The 23,748-nt window shown below is 38.6% G+C and overlaps 1 protein-coding gene across 4 annotated transcripts in view; it reads right to left on the bottom strand.

Moving 5' to 3' along the window:
- Window positions 1-799: 799 nt before the first annotated feature.
- Window positions 800-23,748, bottom strand: part of SMAD2 (SMAD family member 2) — an 83,787-nt gene continuing 60,838 nt past the window's right edge. For 3 of the 4 annotated variants that reach the window (XM_047086338.1, XM_047086337.1, XM_047086340.1), the window contains 5 exons: window positions 18,509-18,562; window positions 17,102-17,314; window positions 14,023-14,160; window positions 13,667-13,811; window positions 800-9,041 (listed from right to left, as the gene is read on the bottom strand). In XM_047086338.1, coding sequence (XP_046942294.1) covers window positions 8,918-9,041; window positions 13,667-13,811; window positions 14,023-14,160; window positions 17,102-17,314; window positions 18,509-18,562 — 674 coding nt within the window. In that variant the 3' untranslated portion in view covers window positions 800-8,917. The remainder of the gene's footprint in view (window positions 9,042-13,666; window positions 13,812-14,022; window positions 14,161-17,101; window positions 17,315-18,508; window positions 18,563-23,748) is intronic. The other variant, XM_047086339.1, reaches the window with a different exon arrangement.

Raw genomic sequence — 23,748 nt, 5'->3', positions numbered from 1 at the left:
AAGTTCCATGGAGTAGCAATTTAAGTAGGATTTGTTTAAATAGGTTTCTACTAGTTCAAGATTGTTGATGGAACCATGCTAGTTCCTAGACTGTTCAATGCCAAGCAGAGTAGCACGTACTTCCGCTTGTGAAGTCCCTTTTGTTACATCCTAAAGCGCATCTGTCTTAAATGACTTGAAGAAAGCAGTCTGCTAACCAGAAGTATTGATTCATCCTAGGAGCTGAGCTCTTGCAAGGCACAGAGGAACTGGCTCATCTAAAAAAGTTTTTAGCGTTTTCAATTATTTTGTGACACTACAGCTAATTATGAGTAAGCTGTGGCTCTTTTTTCAATGGAATCTTGCTTAAAAGGTTGTTGTTGTTGTTGTTTTTGCTGGGAGTACATTTTGAGAGTAAATGTGAATTTCTCCTTCTAGTCTGTTTTATTTACAGCAGTTGATACGTATTGGAGATCATTAGTTTGGCACAAGCAGGCTCTGAAAGAAACTAAACCGTGTAACTTACCGGCACTGGGGGGTATGTGTTATGGGTGTGCTGTGGGGTGTAATATCAAGCAGTGTGTATCTGTCTGCCAGGGGAGTAGAATAAACTTTTTATGTAGCACAAAACTTAAAGAAAAAGATGAACTCTTTGTATCATACTGCCATTATGTGAAACACACACAATTTTTTTTTTGTTTCCATATAATTTAGGGCATGGACAGCAAAATATAATCCCCTCTAAGAAAGATCAGTTTAAGTTAAAATCAATTAAAACAATTAAGAATTAGTCCCATAATAACATGGTAAACAACTCAAATGGCTTTTTTTCTTTAATGCTAGGAAAAATGTTCACCTTTCAATGGTGAAAGTACTGTTAACACAGGTAGAGAGCAAACAAGGTAAAAAGTGAGAGCACATACAGACACACACAAATATATATAAAAATTGACCAGAAATCACAGGACATTTAAGCAATGTTTTCTTAAGTAGAACTATTTTTTTTTTTGTACTTTAAATAGACTAAAATATTTGGTGTGGGCGAGGGGAAGGAAATCAGTATTTCACAATTTTAACTTGAAAACCAGCTGCAATAAAGCCTCAGCTCATCGTTTAAAAAAGAAAAAAATGGAACCACATCATACTTTTGACAACCATAGGATTAAAGCTTACAAAGAACACACCTACCATCTACATCACAGTGCACAGAGGACGCAGGCTCCGAGGACTACCACAGGGAAATGACGACAGACCGCATCCCTCATATATTGCATTACAAAATTAATGCTGTATTAGAAAAATCTCACCTCCCGTGCTTGGCGTTCTAGCTGGTAAACACCTGAGGGGTAGGGGGCTACTAAAACTGAGGGCACCGCTCAGTCTGGATCCGGACACCCACTTTCTTCCCCTGCCATTGGCCGATGCATTTAGTAATCTCAATACAACAGTCACTGAGAATCAACACTACATCCTGGCCTCTTGAGCAGGACAGTCTGCAGAATGTAGCAGAGGCTAGAGCATCCAAGGCCGTATTTTCTCTCAAGCGAGAAGAAATCCACAATACCACTCAGTTTTCTCTTACTGTGAACCATGTAAATTTCAGATTCGCTTTAACCCCATAAAGACATGATTTGTACTTCCATATACACACAGGTTCTGAGGAACTTAGCTATCTAGTTGCCTCTTCTGTTTCATTACCCCCTGGTTACCTTCCCTGGATTACTAAGTGTGAAGTGTCACCACCACGTTGGTGCCACTTGCTGTTCTTTGTTATGAATCTCACATTCCGTCCACAGTAGTAAGTGACTGGAGGACACACATCCAAGTATCAGCAATGTTGACAAGCCCTAAGGCAGCTGAACTTAACTGTAACCATCACAATGTTTTAGGGAGTGAGGGTTAGTCGTAAGAACGCCTAGGGTGACAGTTCTTCCCGGCGCACCCAGGACTTTCCCAGGTTTGGAACGGAAAGTCCTGCATGCAGGGAACACCTCAGTCCCAAGTGTCCCAGGGCCACCGGTCACACTGAGAACACCACTCACTCTTCCCCTTGTATCCCTAGGTAAAAGGTAAGAATTTTCAAGATCATAAAGCTACCTATGAGGACATCAGCTCAAAAAACACTTTTAGGGCATTGCTAATGGCAAGCTCCTAGAAGTCCATGGATTCTTTGTTTAATAGCGTCCATTGTAAGAACAGTTGGTGGTACCTAAGCAAATTAGTGGTCAGTGTACAAAAGTTCATTCTTGAAACCTGTTTTCAGACAAATCCTCTAAAGCTTCTTCTCGTTTGGTCCAGTTATATAGTATTTCACTGAATCTTTCTGAGATTTTCAGAGCTAAATGAATAATTCAGTTTTATATGTCTTTTCATTTTCTTTTTTTAGGTGAAAACACTCTTTGCCAACTATTTCCCACATTCTTGCTTCATATATTGAAAAGACTGCCAACTGGAGATACTCCCCTCAGATTACAAAGGCCCGGAATTGTTACTTTTTACAGTGTTCTGCCAGAAGGCCTGGCCTTGGGAAGTGATGGCAAAGAGTATTCTCAGATATGAACATTTTTATTTTGCCTACAACGCTGTGATCTAGTTCAACAACTGCACATCTGCTTTCGGCGTAATCTCTAGTTTTTCTTGTTTTGCCCTCTTGTGTAAAAATGGTTCGTGTCACAGCTTCACTATCGCTAATAAAAAGATATAAATATTTATGCCTTGAATGTCAGGGTCAGAGAAGCAACAATGAAGCCTGAGGTAAAGTTGGTCTAAAAAGTGACCAATTTGGGTTCTGCGTCTTGCCAAGAAACAGGATTTTTAAAATTAAATCTATGCAGATTACCTACTTGCTACATGTGATGATTTCCCCCAATTTCAATTAATCTGTGTGTATGGTAGTTACACAAACCAACAAATGACTACATTCTTAAAGCAGGTACATACATTCACCAGAAAAGCACCCTATTCTCACCAATGTACTCTTTTGTTTGAACAATCCAAGAACGTGAATAACGATACCAACATATTTCTTAAGGGACTTACTGAAAAAAGGAAAATGAAAATCTCTTTGGAAGAGACTTTTAGTAAGACTTCTATCCCTACAGACAGATGCTGAGAATCAACTTTCTGCTACGGCATTGTAAAGGGTAGAACTTAAATATAGAACCAGAAATATGGCAAGTTATCTAGTGACTAACAGTGTAAAATAGCCAAAAGCTTTAAAGCCACAGAGAGAAAGAAGAAAAGTGGAGTGTGAAACGCAAAATACATAATGAAGTATTTTTCGAGGTCTAAGACTTCACTTTTGTTCTTATATCAGTATATTATGGATTTCATGGTTCAATGAATGATCATCTTTAATTAGAAATAGGAAGTAAATCCTTAACTTCTCACTGAACATTCTGGAGAAACAGAGCTTTCTTTTTTTTTTTTTTTTTTTTTTTTTTTGAAGGGTAGGAGATGATTTTGCAGGATTTTTTTTGGAGAAAAATCTATACGTCCTTTGTGTGGTGCTAACGAATCCTTCTCACTCCCATCAACAGCAGCATTATTCTTCCAAGGGCCCTTCTGTCTCCACCAGTGCTTGAAATGTGTGGTCTATTACAGATCTCATGGCAGCAAACCAATGGACACTGAAGTTAACTTAGGCTAACACACTCTGGTCAGGAGTCTGTGAATCAGAGATGACCCAAAGAACTTTGGAAAATCCATTTCTGTTGAGCACAGCTAAGAAAGTCAGGTCTGAACCACCTTCAGGCTGCCCTTAACTACAGGAGAACTTAACTTGGTAGTGCTACCTCCCAGGTATCTTAAGCAGCTCAGCAATCTTAAGCTAAGATGAAAACAGGGGATGGCAATCTGACACTTAAAAAAAAAAGTTAACCCTACTCTAGTACCTTCCAGAGACCACTGGACGTATAATAATCAATGGGTGTCTATCGTAGTTTTACTTGATGTTAAAGAATTCCAGTTATAATTCTTCATTATCAAGCTGCCTAAAAATGGCATACTAACCGAACCGCCAATCAGGACTCTGGCAGAATAAATAAATTACTCCGAAGGTCTGAAAAGAAAATGTCTGCAAGCAAATTAAGGAACTCTCAGTGAGATCTGAGATTTAAACAACAGCATTACTCCGTGATGCTAAAATGTAAGCAGATGAATGACCCCTACTGTTAAGGTTTTCCTAGGAGTGTGTATGTATCTATAAATCCATACACACACACAATAGAATTTATTTCCTACTAAAAAGATTTAAGGCAGTTATGCTATATATAAAGTTAGCTATAATATCCAAGATAAAACCGTTCCTATTCAAAAACTTACAAGAAATTATTCAAGAAATTAGACAAGTTCTTACCATAAAGGCTATCATGAGGCTGTCTATATCTAGTATAGCTGACGTTTCCTGGTTGAGGCTCCAAACACAGGAATTCCACTCCAAGAGATGATTTGTCCCTCAATCCCCACACATAAAAGGTAGTCTGAACACATAAAATATTCATGAAAGCTTGAAAAGACTTTAAAAGGAACTCAACAGTAGGATTCTGACCACCTCTAGAGACCACTCACTATCGTCATTACTCTTGATCGTACTAACAACAACCCAATACGCTCCAAGGTGGAAATGGGCTGGTATTAGAGGAAAATCATTGGCTGCAACTGCTGGAAAAGTTCCTAATCCTAAACATAATTTAAAATAGAATCTGTAATTCAAGCTATTTACTAGTCACAAAGACATTTAACTGGAGAGAATTTCTCAGCCATCTGTTAAGATTTAAGTGATTGACCAACTGGAACAACATCAACCTTCATGGTGAATTAGGACTCTGGGTATGAAAAGCACCATCGTTTTTGGTCTTTAGTAAGGGTCAATGGAGAGAAACATTCTGATGTCTGCAGATAAAACATGGCTGGCAAGAGGGCAGCCAGCAAGACCACTAGGGATATGTTCTGTCATGAGAAAGGGAGGAAGGATACAATTCAGTTGATGAATTATCAAGAATTTAGCAGAGTAAAGCTCATGAAGGAAAGAAACTGGCCAAAAATTTGTCACGTCTAAACACTGGTGAGTTAGATCAGAGTAAGAGAAAAGATCACATGTTGCTTACGTCCACAGACTACCTAGTTATCTACAGAGACAGAGGAGATGGTGTGGAAGGGGGTAGTCTGTGAAATTATCATGTATAGCCATGAAAGCAAGTGGACATAAAGGCAAATTTTAAGCAAAGTGAACATTCTCTTGTGTTACTTTATAACTCACCATCAACCAGACTGGGGAGGGTGCTGATTACTGAATAAATGCTCAAAAGCATTTTGGCGGGGGGGGGGGGGGGGGCGGGAAGACAGATCTTAAAGGTGTATTTGGACATCTTTTGGAAGAGGTAGAGAAACCAACTGGGTATATATAATCCTTTCCTTGATTTCAATTAGCAAGAGACCAGACTGATTGTTCTTCACCTTCAGTGTCTTAGTCTTCATTAAAACTGACCTAAAAGGCACAAATAAACTGAAATTAAAGTAATTTTAACAAAGGAGAAAATCGGACACATTTAAAGGCAGAAGAATCAAGCAAAGTTGGATATGGTTTAAAGTTAAACAAACAAACTAGGTATTAAACAATTTGCAATTATATACTTGGGATACAGAATTAAGAGTACAGAATACGAATATTTAGCTTTTGAGAAAAATTAGGCAGTTTTCCTTCTGGCAAAGTGGCAGGTCCTGAGAGAAGGAGTAACTCCACAGCTTGAGGGCCAGGACTAAATCCCAGTCATCTTTTCATTACTGAGCACCTTCCACCGTGGCTGGATAAAGAGCAGACATCAGTAAATGTTCACGGAATGAATGGATAGCATACTGTATAATTAGTATAACTGGCGTAGCTCAAACCAAATCAGGAAGGTTCCCTGAAGTAGGAGAAAAGAACACAGGTAGGGTTGTTCCAAAAAAGTGGGCCGAAGTCCAGTCATGTGTTCTAATCCTAAACAGTGCTTACACAGACTTTTCAACTTTTTTTTTAAAGCGGTAAAACTCTTTTTTAAAAAGAAATCTGTAATAGAACTCCATTATAGGATAAAAATGAAGCTGCCACTGGTTAAACCAAAGTCAGTGGGAACATCACCAGCCTCTGATTCCCTACGACGTCTCTCTATGGACTCTGCCGTGCAAACCACCATTCATCTTAGAAATGTGACAGAAAATATGTTCACTCAGTTCTCATGTGAAACAGAGAAAATTACCGGCGCTGTGGAGGGGGAATTCTAAATAATGTTGCTAACTTAAATAAAGACAAAATTCAACAGACAGGAGAACTTATCACTCAGAAGAATGAAAACAACCCCAATGGGGGGGGGGCAGGGAACCAACAAAAATTAGGCCGCAGCAGACAAAACAATGTAAACACAGCATCTCCTTAAAAAGCACGTAAAGTCATCGAACACCAACAGAGTCAACTGCCCGACAGGTGCAAGGTCCCAGTACTACAGGTATTTCCAAAGAGCTGAGTCTCAGTTTAATGTTGCAGAGAAGAATCCCAACACGATTGTAGAGATGTCATCACTCCTGAGACGCTAGAGCTGGCACTGCTCCACTTGAAACATCGGCGCAAGAGTAGCTGATTACCAGGACCTTCTACCACTTTCAAGGTTGTTCTCTGTCCCTGGAACTGCTCCCCAACATCACCCCAAGTTCTCAAGTAAGCTCAACTCTTCCAAAGGGGCAGAGGCTGGTCTGGGTTATCTCCAGCCGGCCTGACAGTGGTCATACCTGAACACACGAAGCCATCTATCACAAAGTAAGGCCACCCTCCACTCTTAGAAATTACAGAACCCTTCTGATCCTCGAGTTTGGATCTGTGCAGAGACTTCTACATAAGCATTAATACTCAATAGTGAGTTTCCTTCAAAATGAGCCTTTGCATTTGACGTCATTCTCTTGGCCAGGAAGGCTGATCTCCCTGGCTCCCCGCCATGGCTTACTCCCTTCTCACATCAAATGTCAGCTCGAGCATCACTTCCTTAGAGAAGCCTTCCCTGCCATGCTCTACCACAGTACCCTGTTTATCTCCTTCATAGACACATAAGCTCATTAAGGGTCACAGTAACTGATGTCTCAGCCAAGGCAGGGACCAGATTTGTCTTGTTCACCTTTACCCAAGGCAAAGAAAGTTCCTGGCACACGTAACAGGTGAACAGTAAGTATTCGTTGAAAGAATAAAAAATTACCATACCAGGTTTACATGAACACATACATGTACACACAAATACAGGAAAATGGGGGAATATCTAATAGAAAACAATCAAATACTGAGAGCCCTGAAAAGGATACCTACAGAGACAGCTAAATATGGTTTCAAAGAACAAGTACCAAAGGTGTCTATCTTCAAAAATATGAAAATTTACTAGAAGGGGGTCAGGAGTGGCTGTTTCCCACTTCTAAAGAGATGCAAACAAGAACTGTTTAAACTGCAGACTTAACATTAGACATAAGGATTATCTGCTGCTGCATGGACTACAAACAGAGCGTCTGGAACCTCCTCTCATGGCAGAGCATAAAACGTCAGCGGGTAGAATAGTCAACCACATTTTCAGGATTAGTTAAGAACACCTCCGACTGTAGGTAATTATAAGCTAAAAAAGCTTGCTAAACTGCTTCTCCCCCAGTTTTTAAAATTCTCAATTCACAATTAGGTAAAATAACACTTTATAAATTTAATACAACATACTTTAAAAACAAATGGCCCTTACCTGCTGATCATACCTCAGCATCACTTTTGTGGGTATTGTGCAGAAGCAATTACATTTACAAAAAGGTCCATTTCATAATACAACCTGGTAACTAAATCACACGAAACTCAAAGAGCCCTAGGTCCGCTATTGAAGTATTTTAAAATAGCTTTTAAAAAAGAGTGTTTGTATCTAGAGACTGGCTTAAAAAAAAAAAAAAAAAAGGATAAATACAGTGAAATAATTGTAGCATATCCCTGAAAACAATTATACTGCCATTTGCGTTTTTATGAGGTGCAAGGATAAATCACCAGACTGCTTGGTTACGCAAGTCAATTACTATCTGTTGAAATTCGTTGCAAGACGGAGGGGTTTATTCCATATGAATTCGCACTGCGCCCCAGAATTAACTGGTGCTGGCAGTATCAGTGCCACCATTTTAGTGATGGATGTCATGCTACACAGTTTTGGTATCAGGGCAAAAGCGGGAACGGAGAAGAGGTCTGGAAAGATTTTCTGCAAAGTTTCGTTACAGTGAGATTTAGCAGTAAGTAACACAAAAAGAATGACTGTTTAAGACCCACTGAACACATTAAGGTCAAGGATTTCAAAAGTTAATCCACTTTTCTTCCCCCAAGAGTTTATTTTTGGTAAAAGGCAGAAAAATTAGTTTTTCTACAAGGGAAATCTGCTTCTAAATGATAATTTGAAAATCTTGATATATATTATATATTAAAAAAGACACACAAAAATAACGGAGAAGTGGGAATAACAGATTAGGTACTATAACTTTATAAAGGCTTGCCTAAATCAAGAAGCAGCACACACACACCTAATTTCTGCAAACTAAAAATGTATATAAACAGCACAATACTGTGATACTGGATCATGATACATTACCTGTACACATAACTACTACTGTTATTAATAAACCTTTGGGACACTCAGTTTTATGCCCAACAAGACATCAGTCAAGTCTTTAAAATCTTCTCTTTCTCCTTTATGGGAGGGTATTTCTAGACACTAATTTTCCCATCTAATATTCGAATATAGGAAACCGATTCCACAAGGTGCTTTAATTGACGAGGCCTCAAGTGCTGTTTTCTCTCTGGAATTTTTGGACAGTAAACAGTCCGTGGGGACCACACACAAATACTATGACGGAAGAGTTGTTACATTAAGTCTTTTGATGGCGCTTGACTGGTGCCGAAGCTTTAGGACATGCTTGAACAACGCACTGAAGGGGATCCCATCTGAGTTAACACTTTGTCCAACCACTGCAGAGGCCCATTCAGATGAAGTTCGATCCAGCAAGGAGTGCTTGTTACCGTCTGCCTTCTATTTAAGAGAATACAAGAAAATAATTATGAAATGAAAAGAACATGGCTATGTTTAGTTAGCTACATGCATTAAGAATTCAGATAAATTAAAAGGCTGTATATACTAAAACCTACATCCTTTTGAACAAGCATTCAGTCTGGATAGCGATTACTTTGAAAACGATTTAATCCTCAAAGTCTAACAAAATACTTCTAACGACTTTTTATTTTTTTATTTTTGCTTTTAAAGAGATGAACAAAAACATCCTTTTCTCTTCAGATTAAAATTAGGAGGGTGACCTGACTATTTACCATCCAAAATGAGACACCTTTAAGAGGAAATCAGGGGTGCTTGGGTGGCTCAGTTGGTCAAGCATCCAACTTCCGCTCAGGTCATGATCTCACAGCGGGTTCGAGCCCCGCGTCGGGCTCTGCGCTGACAGCTCAGAGCCTGGAGCCTGCTTCAGATTCTGTTTCCCTCTCTCTCTCTGCCCCTCCCCCGCTTGTGCGCATGCACTCTCTCTCTCTCTCTCTCTCTCTCTCACTCTAAAAAATAAATAAATATTAAAAAAAAAAAAGTGAATGTAGTCACTATTAATAACCATGCTAGGACAAGAGACTCCAACCAGAGTGCCCCCAAGCAAACCAGAATATACCTTACTTACTATTCAACCATAGAACACAGGATATTCAAATACCAAAGAAAGTCTAAATGGAACAGGGCTCAAATTTCAAGTATACCAAAACCAAACAGAATTCTGACCTAAGCTTATCACAGAATGTTAAGAGTTGGAGTTCAGCTTTTCCCTGACAAAGCCAAAGAAAAACATCCCTGTTAGAAACATCATTTAGGCTTTTAATCAGAAACACCTCTAGTACTTCGACATAATGGGAGACTCTGGGAATTACAAATTGTTCAATGACATCCTGTCACTTGCACATACTGATTTTAGTTCTTATTTATTATATACAGTAAGTTGGTGAGTCTGCTTGCTTCTTAGCAGGACAGCCCTTCAAACATGGGAAAAGGCCATTATCAACTCTTCATCTCCAAGCGACACATGCTCAATGAATTTAAAACTGTATTTCAAAGGATGTGGTTTTCTGTAGCAGATGGTGTCAGTGCCCCACTAGCACCTTTGGATTTTTCAGTGTTCTCTAGCCAACTTCCAATTGCATGTATCTGAATTTCGGTGCCTGAGAACTTCTCTGCTCTGGCCACACGCAAGTGCTAGGAAACTAACCTCCCTGGAGCAGCCCTCAACCAATGACAGGGGGGTTGGCATTTAAATGTCCAGTTTCCTTTCCTTCTGGGTCAGATAATTCTGTACGTTCGTTACTATTTCCCAAGTTTCCCTGGCGGAAAAAGCTCTAATGACCCACCCAACATAGTAGATGGCTTAATAATGGTATTGGCTGCCTTCCCTCCCCTACCTCACTTCCCTACTTCCTCCTTCCTTACCAGTGCTTCCTCCATTTCCTGAACAAACTCCTTGCATTTGAATCCTTGTCTCAGGGTCTGAGACGTACACTAAGACATGTTGATGTGTGATCATTCCTAAAACATGACACACGGAACACAATACAACAGTCTCAAATCTGATCTGCACAGACTCAGCGTCTTATTTTGACTTAGATACTACATTTTGGTCGATGCAGCCTAAAATTGCACTGGCACATTTCACAAGTTCACTCATGTTATCCATGAGGCAGAGGCAGGACTGACCCTTCTTCATTTTCCCCTCTGTTCTCTGTTGTTCTTCACATAAAGCTTCCCCTGCCTTCTATCTCTCCCTCAGATCAGGCATTCTGTAGGATTTTGCCAGGATCCCTTTTAATTTTGATCCCGTCATTTGTGGACTTCTGGGTATTTCTCAGTTTGTTTTGAATCAGATCATTCATTACCAGATTAGTTTAACCTTAAGGAATAATTCTTAATCCGGGTCACTGAATGGGAAGTAAGTAGGTTTAAGAAGGTTGTCACTATATGTATTTGGGCACAGAAATGCACCCAAAAACTTCTTTATCCCCCTATTTACTCACTTCAGTATCAATCCACTGAGCTCAGGTATATTTCTCAATTAAGTATCAATTCTTTGCACATCTGTATTTCCTGTTCATGATACTTCCTGATTTTTTTTTTTTTTAATGTTGGCAAACATGCTGGCATTTTAAGAAACTGAAAAGTAGTTTTAGAAATGTAACCATTAGCTCTACCTCCTCAGCTCCACTGTCAATAAGGATAAAAGGTTCCTGGTAACTGCCAATAGTTCACAGATAGGAGTATTTGACATTATTGTTAAAGGAAATGTTAAAGGAAACTACTTTATTACCCAAGGTAGATCTATCGGACTTTATACAAATAAAAACATACTGTGTGTTACTGCTTCTCATAATTACAGATTTTCAATTCTCTCTGAGTTAATGAACGGCAGAGTCCGTCATGCATGAAGGGCAGTACCTCTCTCCACCAATTAAAGCTGTGGTTAGCAGGAGACCTACGGACATATGTGGAATTCTCCCTGAGCTCTACAGTTCACATTGAATTCCACTAAATTTCTGCTCCCATGTTCTGTAATATTCTAATCTTTTGAAGAAAAAAATGTGTGACCTAAAAGCCTGGTATCAGATAGTAACCATTTAAATTTAAATTTTAATATCAACTCAGGTCAATTTAAGTCCAAGGCAAAAAGGAACTCGGCATTCTTTAAAGGCATCATATGTCAAAAGGGAATGATTAAAATAAAAGAAAAATCACAAAATTAATTATTCTACCGATAGAACTTGGACAAAATAATGACAAGTCTTCATTCTAGGATATAAACATATAACACACTATGTATTTCTTATAAGAGCATTTGACCAGCCGACCTCAAGTCTCATGATCCCAAGAGGCACACACCTCCCAAAATTTGTTCAAGATACAGAATCAGGTCCAAATGAAATGAAATACATTCTGAAGAAGGGCTCAAACTACTGGACGAAACAGGAATACTATTACTACACTATATGAGTATTTTCATACGCAGGCGTTCAGAGAGTGAGGAGTATGAGCGGCAGAAAGGCTAAGTATTTTACTTACAATTCTAGCCTTAACTATGCTGAGGAAGTCTTTGCTTTCTCTGATGTGGAATTCAATCCACTGTTTAATTTGGTAATAACTTAATCTATCTTATCCCCTGCTGACACATTAGCCTTTGTAAAACTCAATTAAGTGACTGTTACTGCTACCTTCGGAGAGGGGGCTAAAAGTCAAGGAGAGCTTTCGTCAGGTCCCCCGTCTCCGCCACTTACAGTGCATCCCTGGGCAAATTATCACATCTTTTCTAAGCCTATTTCCAAATAAGCATTCGTTTGAACCGCTTTTTGCAACCTTATTTAAAAAAAAAAAAAAAAAAGGGAACAGAAACAGTTAATTCTTAGCCATGCTGAAATGAGTGAGATATTGCATTTAAAACAGAGGACAAGGGGCGCCTGGGTGGCGCAGTCGGTTAAGCGTCCGACTTCAGCCAGGTCACGATCTCGCGGTCCGTGAGTTCGAGCCCCGCGTCGGGCTCTGGGCTGATGGCTCAGAGCCTGGAGCCTGTTTCCGACTCTGTGTCTCCCTCTCTCTCTGCCCCTCCCCCGTTCATGCTCTGTCTCTCTCTGTCCCAAAACTAAATAAACGTTGAAAAAAAAAAAAAAATTTAAAAAAAAAAAATAAAAAAAAAATAAAACAGAGGACAAGACCATGGGGAAGGGGAAAAATATTTATATAAATATAAATATCAATATACAGTTACAAACAGGGAGGGAGCCAAACCATAAGAGACGTTTAAATACAGAGAACAAACTGAGGATCAAGGGAGTGGCGGGGGTTGGGGAGCGGGTGTGTGTGGAGATGGGCATCGAGGGGGGCATTTGTTGGGATGAGCACTGGGTGTTTTATAAAGTAAGTGATGAATCACGGGAATCTACTCCTGAAGCTAAGAGCACACCATATACACTAGGTGTTAGCTAACCTGACAATAAATTATATAATAAACAAACAAACAATTAAATAAAATTAAAAAACAAAAACAAAAACAAAAAACACAGCACAGTGCCTGGCCCCTAACAAGTACCCCCTTCTATTACTGAATAAAGTTCTACCTCTTAACCTTATATTCAGCTGGTCAACTTGTCTGTCCAGCCACCTTCTCCTTTACCTTCCATACTCCAGTGACACGGAACTGGATTCTGTTGCCAGGATCACTGTGGCCCAACCCTTCAACCCCTAACTGAAATCCTACGCATCTTTCACAATCCAGACCATGTGGCATCTCTATCAGAAGAAGCCTTCCCAGAGCCTCAGTGAAAGCGCCTCTCCTTCCACGAACTGACATAGCCTTCAAATATACCCCTTTTATGGTATTTAACACCCTGCATTACGTTACAGCGCATGTCTGCACAGGTTCTAATTCTGTCTTCTACACTGCCAGTATAGCAACTGGCAGTAGTTTTGAACGTAGAGACCTCCAACTCCCTTTTGTGATTTTGCATATGCTCTGCTGACTCCATAACCTTAAGGAAAATAGATCCGTGTGAACTCCAGAAGATACAAAGAATGGGGGAGAAAAGAGTCAAACATTGTGGAAACTGAAGAACTGAATATGTATTTCATACCGGTATTCTGCTCCCCACCCTTTCACAAAACTCATTCTTATGGTGCACATTCTAGTTAGTTGATACACGGCTTCAAAACCCTGATTGACAGACTGAGCCAGAAGAGCAGCAAATTCCTGGTTGTTGAAGATCTTCAGATTACAGCCTACGATTGAAAAAAGTAAAAAAAAAAAAAAAAGAAAAAAAAGAAAAAAAATTGTGTGAAAAGAATATCATGATCAAGAAAATAATTTTAAAGGGGCTACAGATCTTAAAATGCAAGGACGCCAATCATCTCCTGATTCCTAAAATTAACAGCAACTAGAGAAGCTCAGCGCGCTGACACAACAGGTCTGCTGACACAGATGCATCCATACCTGGTGGGATTTTACACACTGTTGCCGGGTGCCAGCCGTATCTCTGATTACAGTTGGGGCTCTGCACAAAGATTGCACTATCGCTTAGGCACTCTGCAAAAACTTCTCCACCTATGTAATATAAGCGTACTCCTCTTCCTAAAACAAAATACATATGGGATTAGTTTCATAACATCTCCTGTTTCAGTATGACTTTGGGAGAGTCTTCTCGGAGGAGGATTAAAATGATAGAAGGTATTTTGATAACCTTTCCATAGCAATGCTTTTCTGAGGTCTAACATTGAAACATACCACTCTGTATTTTTCCAAGGATTTTTTAACAATGATTTTATTGATTTGAAAAAATACACGCTTGTCAAAAGTACGTAAACGATGTAAAAAAGTACATGTAAAGAATTCCATACAAATTATGTATTATTTTAAAACACGTAAAATAAATGGAGTTAAGTCTAAAGGAATTAAGTGTTTGGATAAATACACCTTCGTTATAATAGACAGTATTTCCTTAAAGATGCCACTAAGGTTAAGAAAAAAGTGAATAAAATCATCAAGAAGTTAGTGTCATTTGCCATTTTTACAATTATATTAAGGTGACCACCAAATCCCTAGGTAGATAAGCAGTACTAGGGGAGAAAAAATTATGCTGGAAGATTTTAATATACTTTTTTCAGAATCGGACAAATACACACAAAATATCAGAGATAGAAGGATTTAAAAAACCAACTGTGAAAGGTAGAGATCTCAGACAGCACCTAAGGTTCTCACTCCTGGTGTGCAGACATCTTTTCTATTATTCAAACACGAATCTAGGTGCTGCCGTTAAGGAATTTTTCGGATGTAATTAAGGTCTCAAATCTGCTGACCTCAAGAAAGGGAGGTCCTCTTTTGGCAGGCCTGACTTAATCAGGTGCTAGCCCTTAAAAAGGACAGGGCTGTCCCTGGTGAAAGTGATTCAGAGTGTGAGCGAGAGGGTTCAACACCAGAGATTCTCGGCTGCTGACCGTGAAGACAGAGGGCCCGCGAGGCAAGGAATGGAGGGGACACCCACTTGTCGAGAACAGCTTCTAGCTGTCAGTCTGCAGGAAATGAAGACCTCGCCGCCGTAACTTGAAGGAAGTGAACCCTGTGACAATCATGTGAGCTTGGAAGAGGCCCTCCAAGCTCCAGAGGAGGACACGACAAAGTCAATGCCATGATTTCCCCTCGTAAGATCCTGAGGAGACTCCTAACCCATGCCTGGACTCCTGACCTGCAGACACTGTGAGATCATAAATCCGTGTTGTTTCAGGCTGGCAAGCGTGTGGTAACATGTTACACAGCAAATGAAAACTAAGAAAACATTTAATACATAAACACAGAACCTGATGCCCTGCTCTTGTGACCACAGAATATTTGTAAAACAACCAAACATACACTTGACCATCAGGAAAAGATTAAATCCAAAAAGCAGAGATTTTCCAAGCTATAGTCTCTCATCAAAACCACCCAATAAGTTAGAAATTGAAAGTAAAAAGATCCAATAATTACGGCAACCTAAAATTATGTAGAGAAGTAAATACGGTAGAGGGAACCTGTTGAATTTTTATGCAGAACCCCAATTAAAACACAGGCAAAACCAGAATTATTTTAGTTAACGTAGGGTGGGTACTCAGAAGCCTTCCTTACCCACAAGACACCTAAGATTACACAAAATTTATACATCAAGCAAGATTTGAGAAATTCCACACAAAGCAACATTAACAGACCTCTTTAAGTTACAGCACGTTTGCGGAATGATACTCGCTCTTTAGTGACCAGCATTATTTCTCACAAGAGGTCAGAGTTAATTCATTAGAAACTGAAGCAAACTATTGTTAAAAGAGGTTACTTTAAGGAAATGAGAACTATGTTCAGTTACATTAGTCAAACTTTTTCTACCTCATTGCCAAAAAAAATACTGGAGACTCAAAGAGTTGCTGTTTATGTGGATTGCATCTATGGAAACTTAGCACATTAGATATTAAAACTGAGATTCAAAAAAAATTTATAATGCATTTAAGGTTCTAAATAATACATCTATTAAATACTAATATAAATAACATGTTTATGAAAAATAACTATTTCCCCTCCCCCCCCCCCCAAATTAGTGAGAACAGCAATGTTTTACATTTTTGCAAATCTCTCTAATGTCTGGCTTAAGAGAAGAAAGTTGGATTCTTATCAGATTCTACATGTAATCTCTTGCAAAATCACATGCCTTGTAGCTTCTGGAATATTTCACTGTACATTCATGAGTGAATGAGAGTGAAAAAAAGGCAAATAGCATCTTAGTACCATTATGAAAGAAGTTTTGACCTCACGAACTTGCTGAAAGGGTGTCTGAGACTACCACATTTTGAGAGCCTCTGAACTATTTTTTGACCTACGTATTAAATAGTAGTTCTTATTTATAATATCCTGCTTCGGGGGCACCTGGGTGGCTCAGTCGGTTGAGCGTCCAACTTCAGCTCAGGTCATGATTTCAAGGTTCATGGGTTCGAGCCCTGCACTGGGCTCTGTGCTGACAGCTCAGAGCCTCGAACCTGCTTTGGTTTCTGTGTCTCCCTCTCTCTCTCTTCCCTCCTCCACCCCCACTCGCACTCTGTCTCTCTTTCAAAAATAAACACTAAAAAAATTTTTTAATAATAAAATAAAGTATCTTGCTTTAGATTAAGGGTGAGCAGATTTAATTATTTAGTATATTAATTCCCTGAAGGGGGAAATACTAGGGGACTGGAAAAAAGTCATGGTTTGTTAAAATTGTAATTCGAAAATCTGAACAGGACACTTTTATGGCTGGTAGAGGTGCAGCAAAGTAATTTTAACATGCATTTATCAAAGGACTTCCCGGAACCAAGGGTGCCAAATAAAGAGAAGCCGAAGGTCAGAGTCTGCAGATCTATTAAAGCAGTGGATCTATTAAAGCAGCGAAGCTGTGCACTCACACTGACAAGAGACAAGGCAGGCGTTTCTGCACACAATCTTCTGATGTGGCAAACTGCACGATGCTCACATTATGAGTATACAGCACTGGTTCTTGACACAAGGTAAAAACACATACCTATATGTCTTCTTGTCATTTCTACGGTGGCATTTCGGTTGACGTTGGAGAGCAACCCTAGGCAGAACCTCTCTGAATTGGATGGATCTGTGAAACCGTCTACAGTGAGTGAGGGCTGTGATGCGTGGAAGGTCTCTCCAACCCTCTGGTTTAATTCATAATATGCTATTGAACACCAAAATGCAGGTTCTGAGTAAGTAACTGGCTGCAAATCTGGGGAAAAAAACCAAACCCATAAAAGCAAGAAATGTTGTGTGAACAGTTCAAGCCAAGAAAAGATAGAATATCATCAGATATCTGTACGTGCTCTATGCCAGCCTAAACTGGCTGCAGCTCAGGAAGCAGACTTAACATCTACACCACAGACTCCAGTCTCCATTAGATCATACCGGATTTTCAATGTTTCAAATTTCCCCCATCTCATTCGATCATCTAATCTTCAAACATCTTTTTTAGACTTTCTGGGGGGGTCATGTTCTACTATTAGTTTTGTCCTAGTTCCTGTTCAAATATAAAACCATCACGGGTAAAGTAAATCAACTTACATAATAAAACTAATTTTTTGTAGGATAAAGTGGAATAAAGCTGGAGCAAGGACTGAGTCAAACGCCACAAGAAGAAAAATTCTATCATAATCATAGAACACAAAATACGACGTATTTTTGACATTGTCTATTTTAACATGAGATTCTCGGTGAGTTACCCTAGTTACACAAATAGAAAACCCATGCATATACAAGAAACAGAAAGTAATAAAACACAAAAGGCATGTAAGTAGAAACAGAATATGGAATCAAAAGAATCTACATATTTCATGGACCACATGAATTTAACTTCTGTAATTTTGATTAAAAGACCCAAGGAGTATCATGAACATTTTGTAGAATAAACTCCTCATGTGTAGAAACTGCAGAGAAATTGGGAAATACTGAGGTAAAACGAAGGCCAAGGATAAACTACACAATGTACACACACACGCAATCTTCCATACCCCATGCATATTTGTGACTGTGTGTCTGTGTATATATACAGACACACACCTTTTTATATTAGTAATTGCTATTACAAAATATCGTAAAATAAACATACCCATATAAATCTAGCCATAATATATCATAAAACTTTCCATAAAGAATATGATTTCCATGGATAGAAAGATTTATTCGGTTTGATAGTGTTTTAATAGTTTTAATAGTATTGATGTTTTAATAGTATTGAGTTTTAATAGTATTAAGGCAAATTATCATTTTTAAAAAGCACTAATTTGAACAATCATTTGATTATTCATTGAGATCTGTTTCTCATGTATATGAAAAATAATTTTCAGAGAAGACATTTGATTAACGGATATATTATAAAATGTGGGGGGGGGGGTAGTGTGGGGGAGAGGAAGTATTTGCCACTTACCCAAACTATGATTAACAGGGGAAAGAGTAGTAGGAGACAGTTCTGCTGGAGATCCTGAAACAAAAGGAGTCAATTTTGTCACAGATCTGCAAGTACTTCCAGAACTTCTGACCAAATAATTGTAAAACTAGTTGCATCTGGTTGTAACTATCACAAATAATACAGATAGTTTACATCCTAACAATTCAAAATAGGCAACTGCGATATGTGAATTTAATTTTGGAGGCTTCAATATATAAACGGTACGAGCGTATGAGCAGCCCTAGCTTCTAGCCGCCCAGTTCTCCTTCCCAAAGGCATCCAGTGTTGCCAGTTCTTTGTGTACTTTTCCAGAAACAGTCTATGAGCCACACAAGCAAATATATACTGTTTTGTGCCCTTCCACCCTGATTTTTATACACAAATGGTAACCATTCTGAACTTTGCTTTTTCACTACCGAACTTTATCAAGGATGTTGATGTTTCCTTATTTATCGCTCTCCCTTCCTCCTTCTCTCTCTCTCTACATAAGCTGCATAATCTTACATTATGGTGTATTATGATCCCATATTGATGGATACTCAGACTATTTTCGATCTTCTGATTTATGAACCAAGATAGAAATGACTAATCTTGTACATCTTGCATACTTCCAATCATATCATTCTCTTAAGAGAAACCGCCAGGTCAAAGGGTTATACATCCACAATTTTGATAGATTTTGCCAAAACTGTCATCTATAGAGGTGGTACCAGTTTACATTCCCGGTGGCAACATAAATGGTGAGAGGAGGATGCTGATGTGTGATCACTGACAGGTGAAAACATGGTTTTAACAAGTAGAGTTCTAATTTGTATTTCTCTTATAAGTGACATGGAACAGCTTTATTAAACTTTTTTATATTGCATTTCCTTTCTGTGAACAGTCTCTTCTTTTGCTCATGTTTCTACAGTGGTGTTGATCACCCTCACTGATTTATACAAGGGTCTTTATGTACTAGGGATATTAGTCCTTTTATGATATGGGTTGTAAATATTTGGTCATCTGTCTTAAGACTGACTCTTCCTAATTTTGATTAAGCAGAATTTTTAAAAACGATCATGTGTTTTAATTCGTGAATCATTTTGGGATATGTCACACTTCGATAAAACAGTTGTGACAGTTGGATATTCCTGACTTACTCTTAACCTTCAGGGGATACTTCTAATATTTTCCCATTAAGTAGGATGCTGATTTGGGGATGAGAGATAAAATTCCTTATTTAGCACTTTTGCAACAATAATCTCAAACAATACTGGTCTGCGGATTTACATTCTAACTGCAATGTTATACTGCCTCGTGGAGACAATCTAGAAGCTTTATGTCTTTTTTAAGCTCTGTAACAGTTAACATAGCATTGTAATAAAGCATTTTTAATAGTTTGATAGAATGCCTGTGTAAAATTGTCTGTAGCTAACAATTTTCTAGGGTTTACCCTAAGACATTTCTCTTTTCCTTCCATGAAAGTTCACCGTTAAGATAGCTTTATTTTCTCGAGTCAGTTTTGGTAAATTACATTTTCTTAGAAAATTATCCATTTCTTCCTGTTTTAGGCAAACAGGTTAAACCTAATCAAGACAATAAGGAGAGGGGGCACAGATACATAAAATACACAAACACAGAAGAAAAAAACCAGAATCTTTCAGAGACTACTTCACCCAATTCCATGCAATTACATTTTAAAGCGCATTTGTCGTAAACGCTGTTAAGCAATCTTATAATTACAGAATACGTTGTGTTTTTTGGTCATCATCTCTTCACGTTTGGGGAAAGTTATGCTAAAAAGCACGACCCACAGCCCCCACACTTCAAACAACACAGCAACAGTGCAGATGCAGAATAAGACAGGTGAGACCCCAGCCTCGCGCAGGTCTCCCCTCCCCCACGCCATTATAACCAGGACAAAATACCAGGCGGCAACAGGTGAGATGGCAACCCCCAAAGAAACCGATGAACCAAAAATAGAGAACAGGTGACAATTATTTTTCTGAAGACAGAACCGTCTTCCCAAACAAAAAATTAAGTTCTTGAGTTCTTTTTTTGTTCTTCAGTTTGAAAAATCTGCTGGCAAGTCACAACAGGTCCAACTAAGAAAGGTCAAAATATATTTAGAACAATGAACTAAAACTCACCGTTTCCTGAAGCTGGTATAAAATAAACAAAGCTACCATGAGAAATGGAAGAAACTGCCCAAGTATTCTTATCTTTCAGCTATTGATTCCTCTATTAAGTACTTGTCACTTATCAAAAGCGACCAGATCTAGAAAGAATGGCTCACTGTAATCACTTGTAAAATGTGTAAATGTTAACATAAGCTAACGATTTATTAGAAACTTTTTTTAAAGATGCAGATCAACGGATAATTAACCAATTAGCTACTCATATATTCACACTGCCACTAAAGTCTGCGACTTCCAGTAACGAGAGAAAGTATCTTCAGTATTCAGGCAGTGGTTTCTAGTAGTACTGGAAGCCGAAGCATCTAGAGGAATACTTGTGTATCTTTGCATACAAGTTTGCCTGTAGTTGTAGGATACATTTTTCAATGAGGAAATTTTAGATCAAAAAGAACGCGTATTACATTTTTACAAGTGCCAAAGCACCTCCCCAAATGATTGGTCCCACAAGTTACGAGCTAGCGTATCTTCATTCTGCGCCTCTACCTTCTGACGCCTGCCTATTTGATAGGGTTAAAGAGGCTACTCTATTTTCTTTTCATTTTCGTTAGAAATAGCACGTTCGTGTACTTTTGTCCATTTTCCTATTACCTACCATCTTTTTCTTCTTGATTTATAAGTGGTTTTAAATTTCAAAATCAGGGGCACCTGGGTGGCTCAGTCGGCTTAAGCATCCGACTCTTGATTTGGGTTCAGATCATAATTTCCCAATTTGTGCCATCAAGCCCTGCGTCGGGCTCTGCACAGAGAGGAGCCTGCTTGGGATTCTCTCTCTCCCTCTCTCTCTGTACTCCCCCAGCCCCCACGTGTGTGCTCTCTAAGTAAATAAACTTTAGAAAAAATAAATGAATTTTGAAGTCAGTTATTAAGACTGGTCATTCATTTGCAACTATTTCCCCACATTTCTGGTTTCTTTAGACATAGCTTGCAAGGTAGCATTAATTCTTTAAATCAGACATTACTTTTTTAGAGCAGTAGGTTCACAGCAAAAGTGAGTACAATGAAGTACAAAGAACTCCCATATACCCATGTACACACACACGGACAAACTCCTCTGCAACGAGCACCTCGCACAATGGCTTATTCGTTGCCATCAAAGAAACGACGCCCACACACCGTTATCACCCAAAGCCCACAGTTTACACTAGGGTTTCATTGTTGGAGTTGTACATCCTATGGGTTTTAACAAGAATATAACATATATTCACCATGTAATAATCTAAAAAATAAAAATCCCCTGTGCTCTGTCTATTCATCTCTTCTTCCCCACGAGCCCCTTAGATATCACATATCTTTTTCTTGTCTCTACAGTTCTCCCTTTTCCAGAACGTCATGGAGTTGCAATCATAAAGTATGTAGCCTTTACACTTTGGATTCTTTCACTTGCATTGCGAATTTAAGGTTCCTCTACGTCTTTTCATGACTTGGTAGCCCATTACTTTTAAGCGCTGTGTAATACTCCTTTCTCTGGATGTACCACAGTCTGTTTATCCATTCAGCTACTGAAGAACCTCTTAGTTGTTTCCAAGTTCTGGCAACTGTGAATAAAGCTGCTATACACATCCATATGCATGTTTCTGTGTGTCCATACATTTTGAACTCTTTTGGGAAACACCATGGAGCGGGACTGCTGGATCATAAGGTAAGAGTATGTTTAGCTTTGTAAGAAGCTGCCATAATGTGTCTTCCAAAGGGGTTGTCCCATTTTGCATTCCCACCAGCCGTGCATGAGAGTTCCTGGTGCTCCACACTGTCACCAGTGTTTGGCGTCACCAGTGTCTGGATTCTGGCCATTCTCATAGGTGTGTGGTAGTAACATTTTAAATTTTATTTATTTAAACTTGTCGATATTGTCTCTGATGGTTTTAAACCTTGTGTATTTCTCGTTCAGATTATTTAGGAAATTCCTCAGTGTCATGTACTAAAACTTAGAGGGTTTCATCTTTAACGTTTAAGTGTTTGCTCCAAATGGAATTCATTTGGTATGAGATGAATTACATGTTCAGGGTTATCTTGGAATTTCTTTTGAGGAGTATTAGTTTGGATTTCTTTAGCAAAATTAATGGCTGAAGATATATTAGTAAGTTCAAGTGTATTAGTCAACCATAAATGAACAGATCTCAAATGAAAACAACAAAAACAGAATTAATCTTTCAAAAGGCATATACAAAAGGACAGTTAAAGGTCTTAAGGCCATTTCACCTGAATGTCTTTGCTTTTATATTACAGTGAAAACCCTGAAGAACTAAAATTATCTACTCTTTTGTTTTTATACCACACCTGCTGAAAAGCAAGCTTTAAAAGGATCTAATTTACTGAATACAGACTAATCACTTTCACAAACCTTTCAGGAAACTGGGAATCATGTCGGGGTAATTCCTTCAACCTTAGCTCTACACCTCATTACCAAGCAAGTCGTACCTCAGCCATTAATCTCATTTCTCCCTATGTCATGAAACCAGCCCAGAGAAGTCTAGTGCAGCAGTCAAGAATGAGGTGTCTAGAATCTGACATCCTAGGTGCGTATTTCTCTCACTTTTTAGCTCTTTTTCTATGACGTTCACTGCAATGTTGTTTTATTTTTATTCTTTGTAAACACTGAACCTTTTATTAAGAGAATAATTATTGCTGGATGATGTAAATTACATGGAATGTCTGTATTTTCTTTTTTTAACCTATCTTTAATTTTTTATAATGAACACCCACTTGCAGAATTCAAAATGTTGCAGCATAAGTTCATCTGTAAAATATTCTCCTGTATTTGACACAAAATGGTAGAGACATTAGATAAGGCAAAAAAAGAAAAAAGACACTTGTAATATGTCAATTCCAGCTCAAAAATGTGCTTCTTTATTATGTTATATGCATTTTCAAGTTTTCAATGAGAATGAATTCTGTTTATGATGAGAATAAAGGTGCTTTTCTTTTGTTTTATTAATAACTTCTACAAGGTTTCCCTTATAATTAGAATGTAGAAGATGGAGAAAAACCCTGGATCCTAAATTAACCAGAAGAAAATACTGGAAACACACAAAAAATTATATT

Source organism: Lynx rufus, unplaced genomic scaffold (assembly GCF_022079265.1).
Source record: "Lynx rufus isolate CCGP_SWC_20201006 ecotype Redwood Valley unplaced genomic scaffold, mLynRuf1.p SCAF_20, whole genome shotgun sequence".
In the NCBI taxonomy this organism is placed as follows: Eukaryota; Metazoa; Chordata; class Mammalia; order Carnivora; family Felidae; genus Lynx; species Lynx rufus.
Note: the sequence above shows the minus strand (reverse complement) of the source record. Positions and strands in the feature narration are given on the sequence as shown.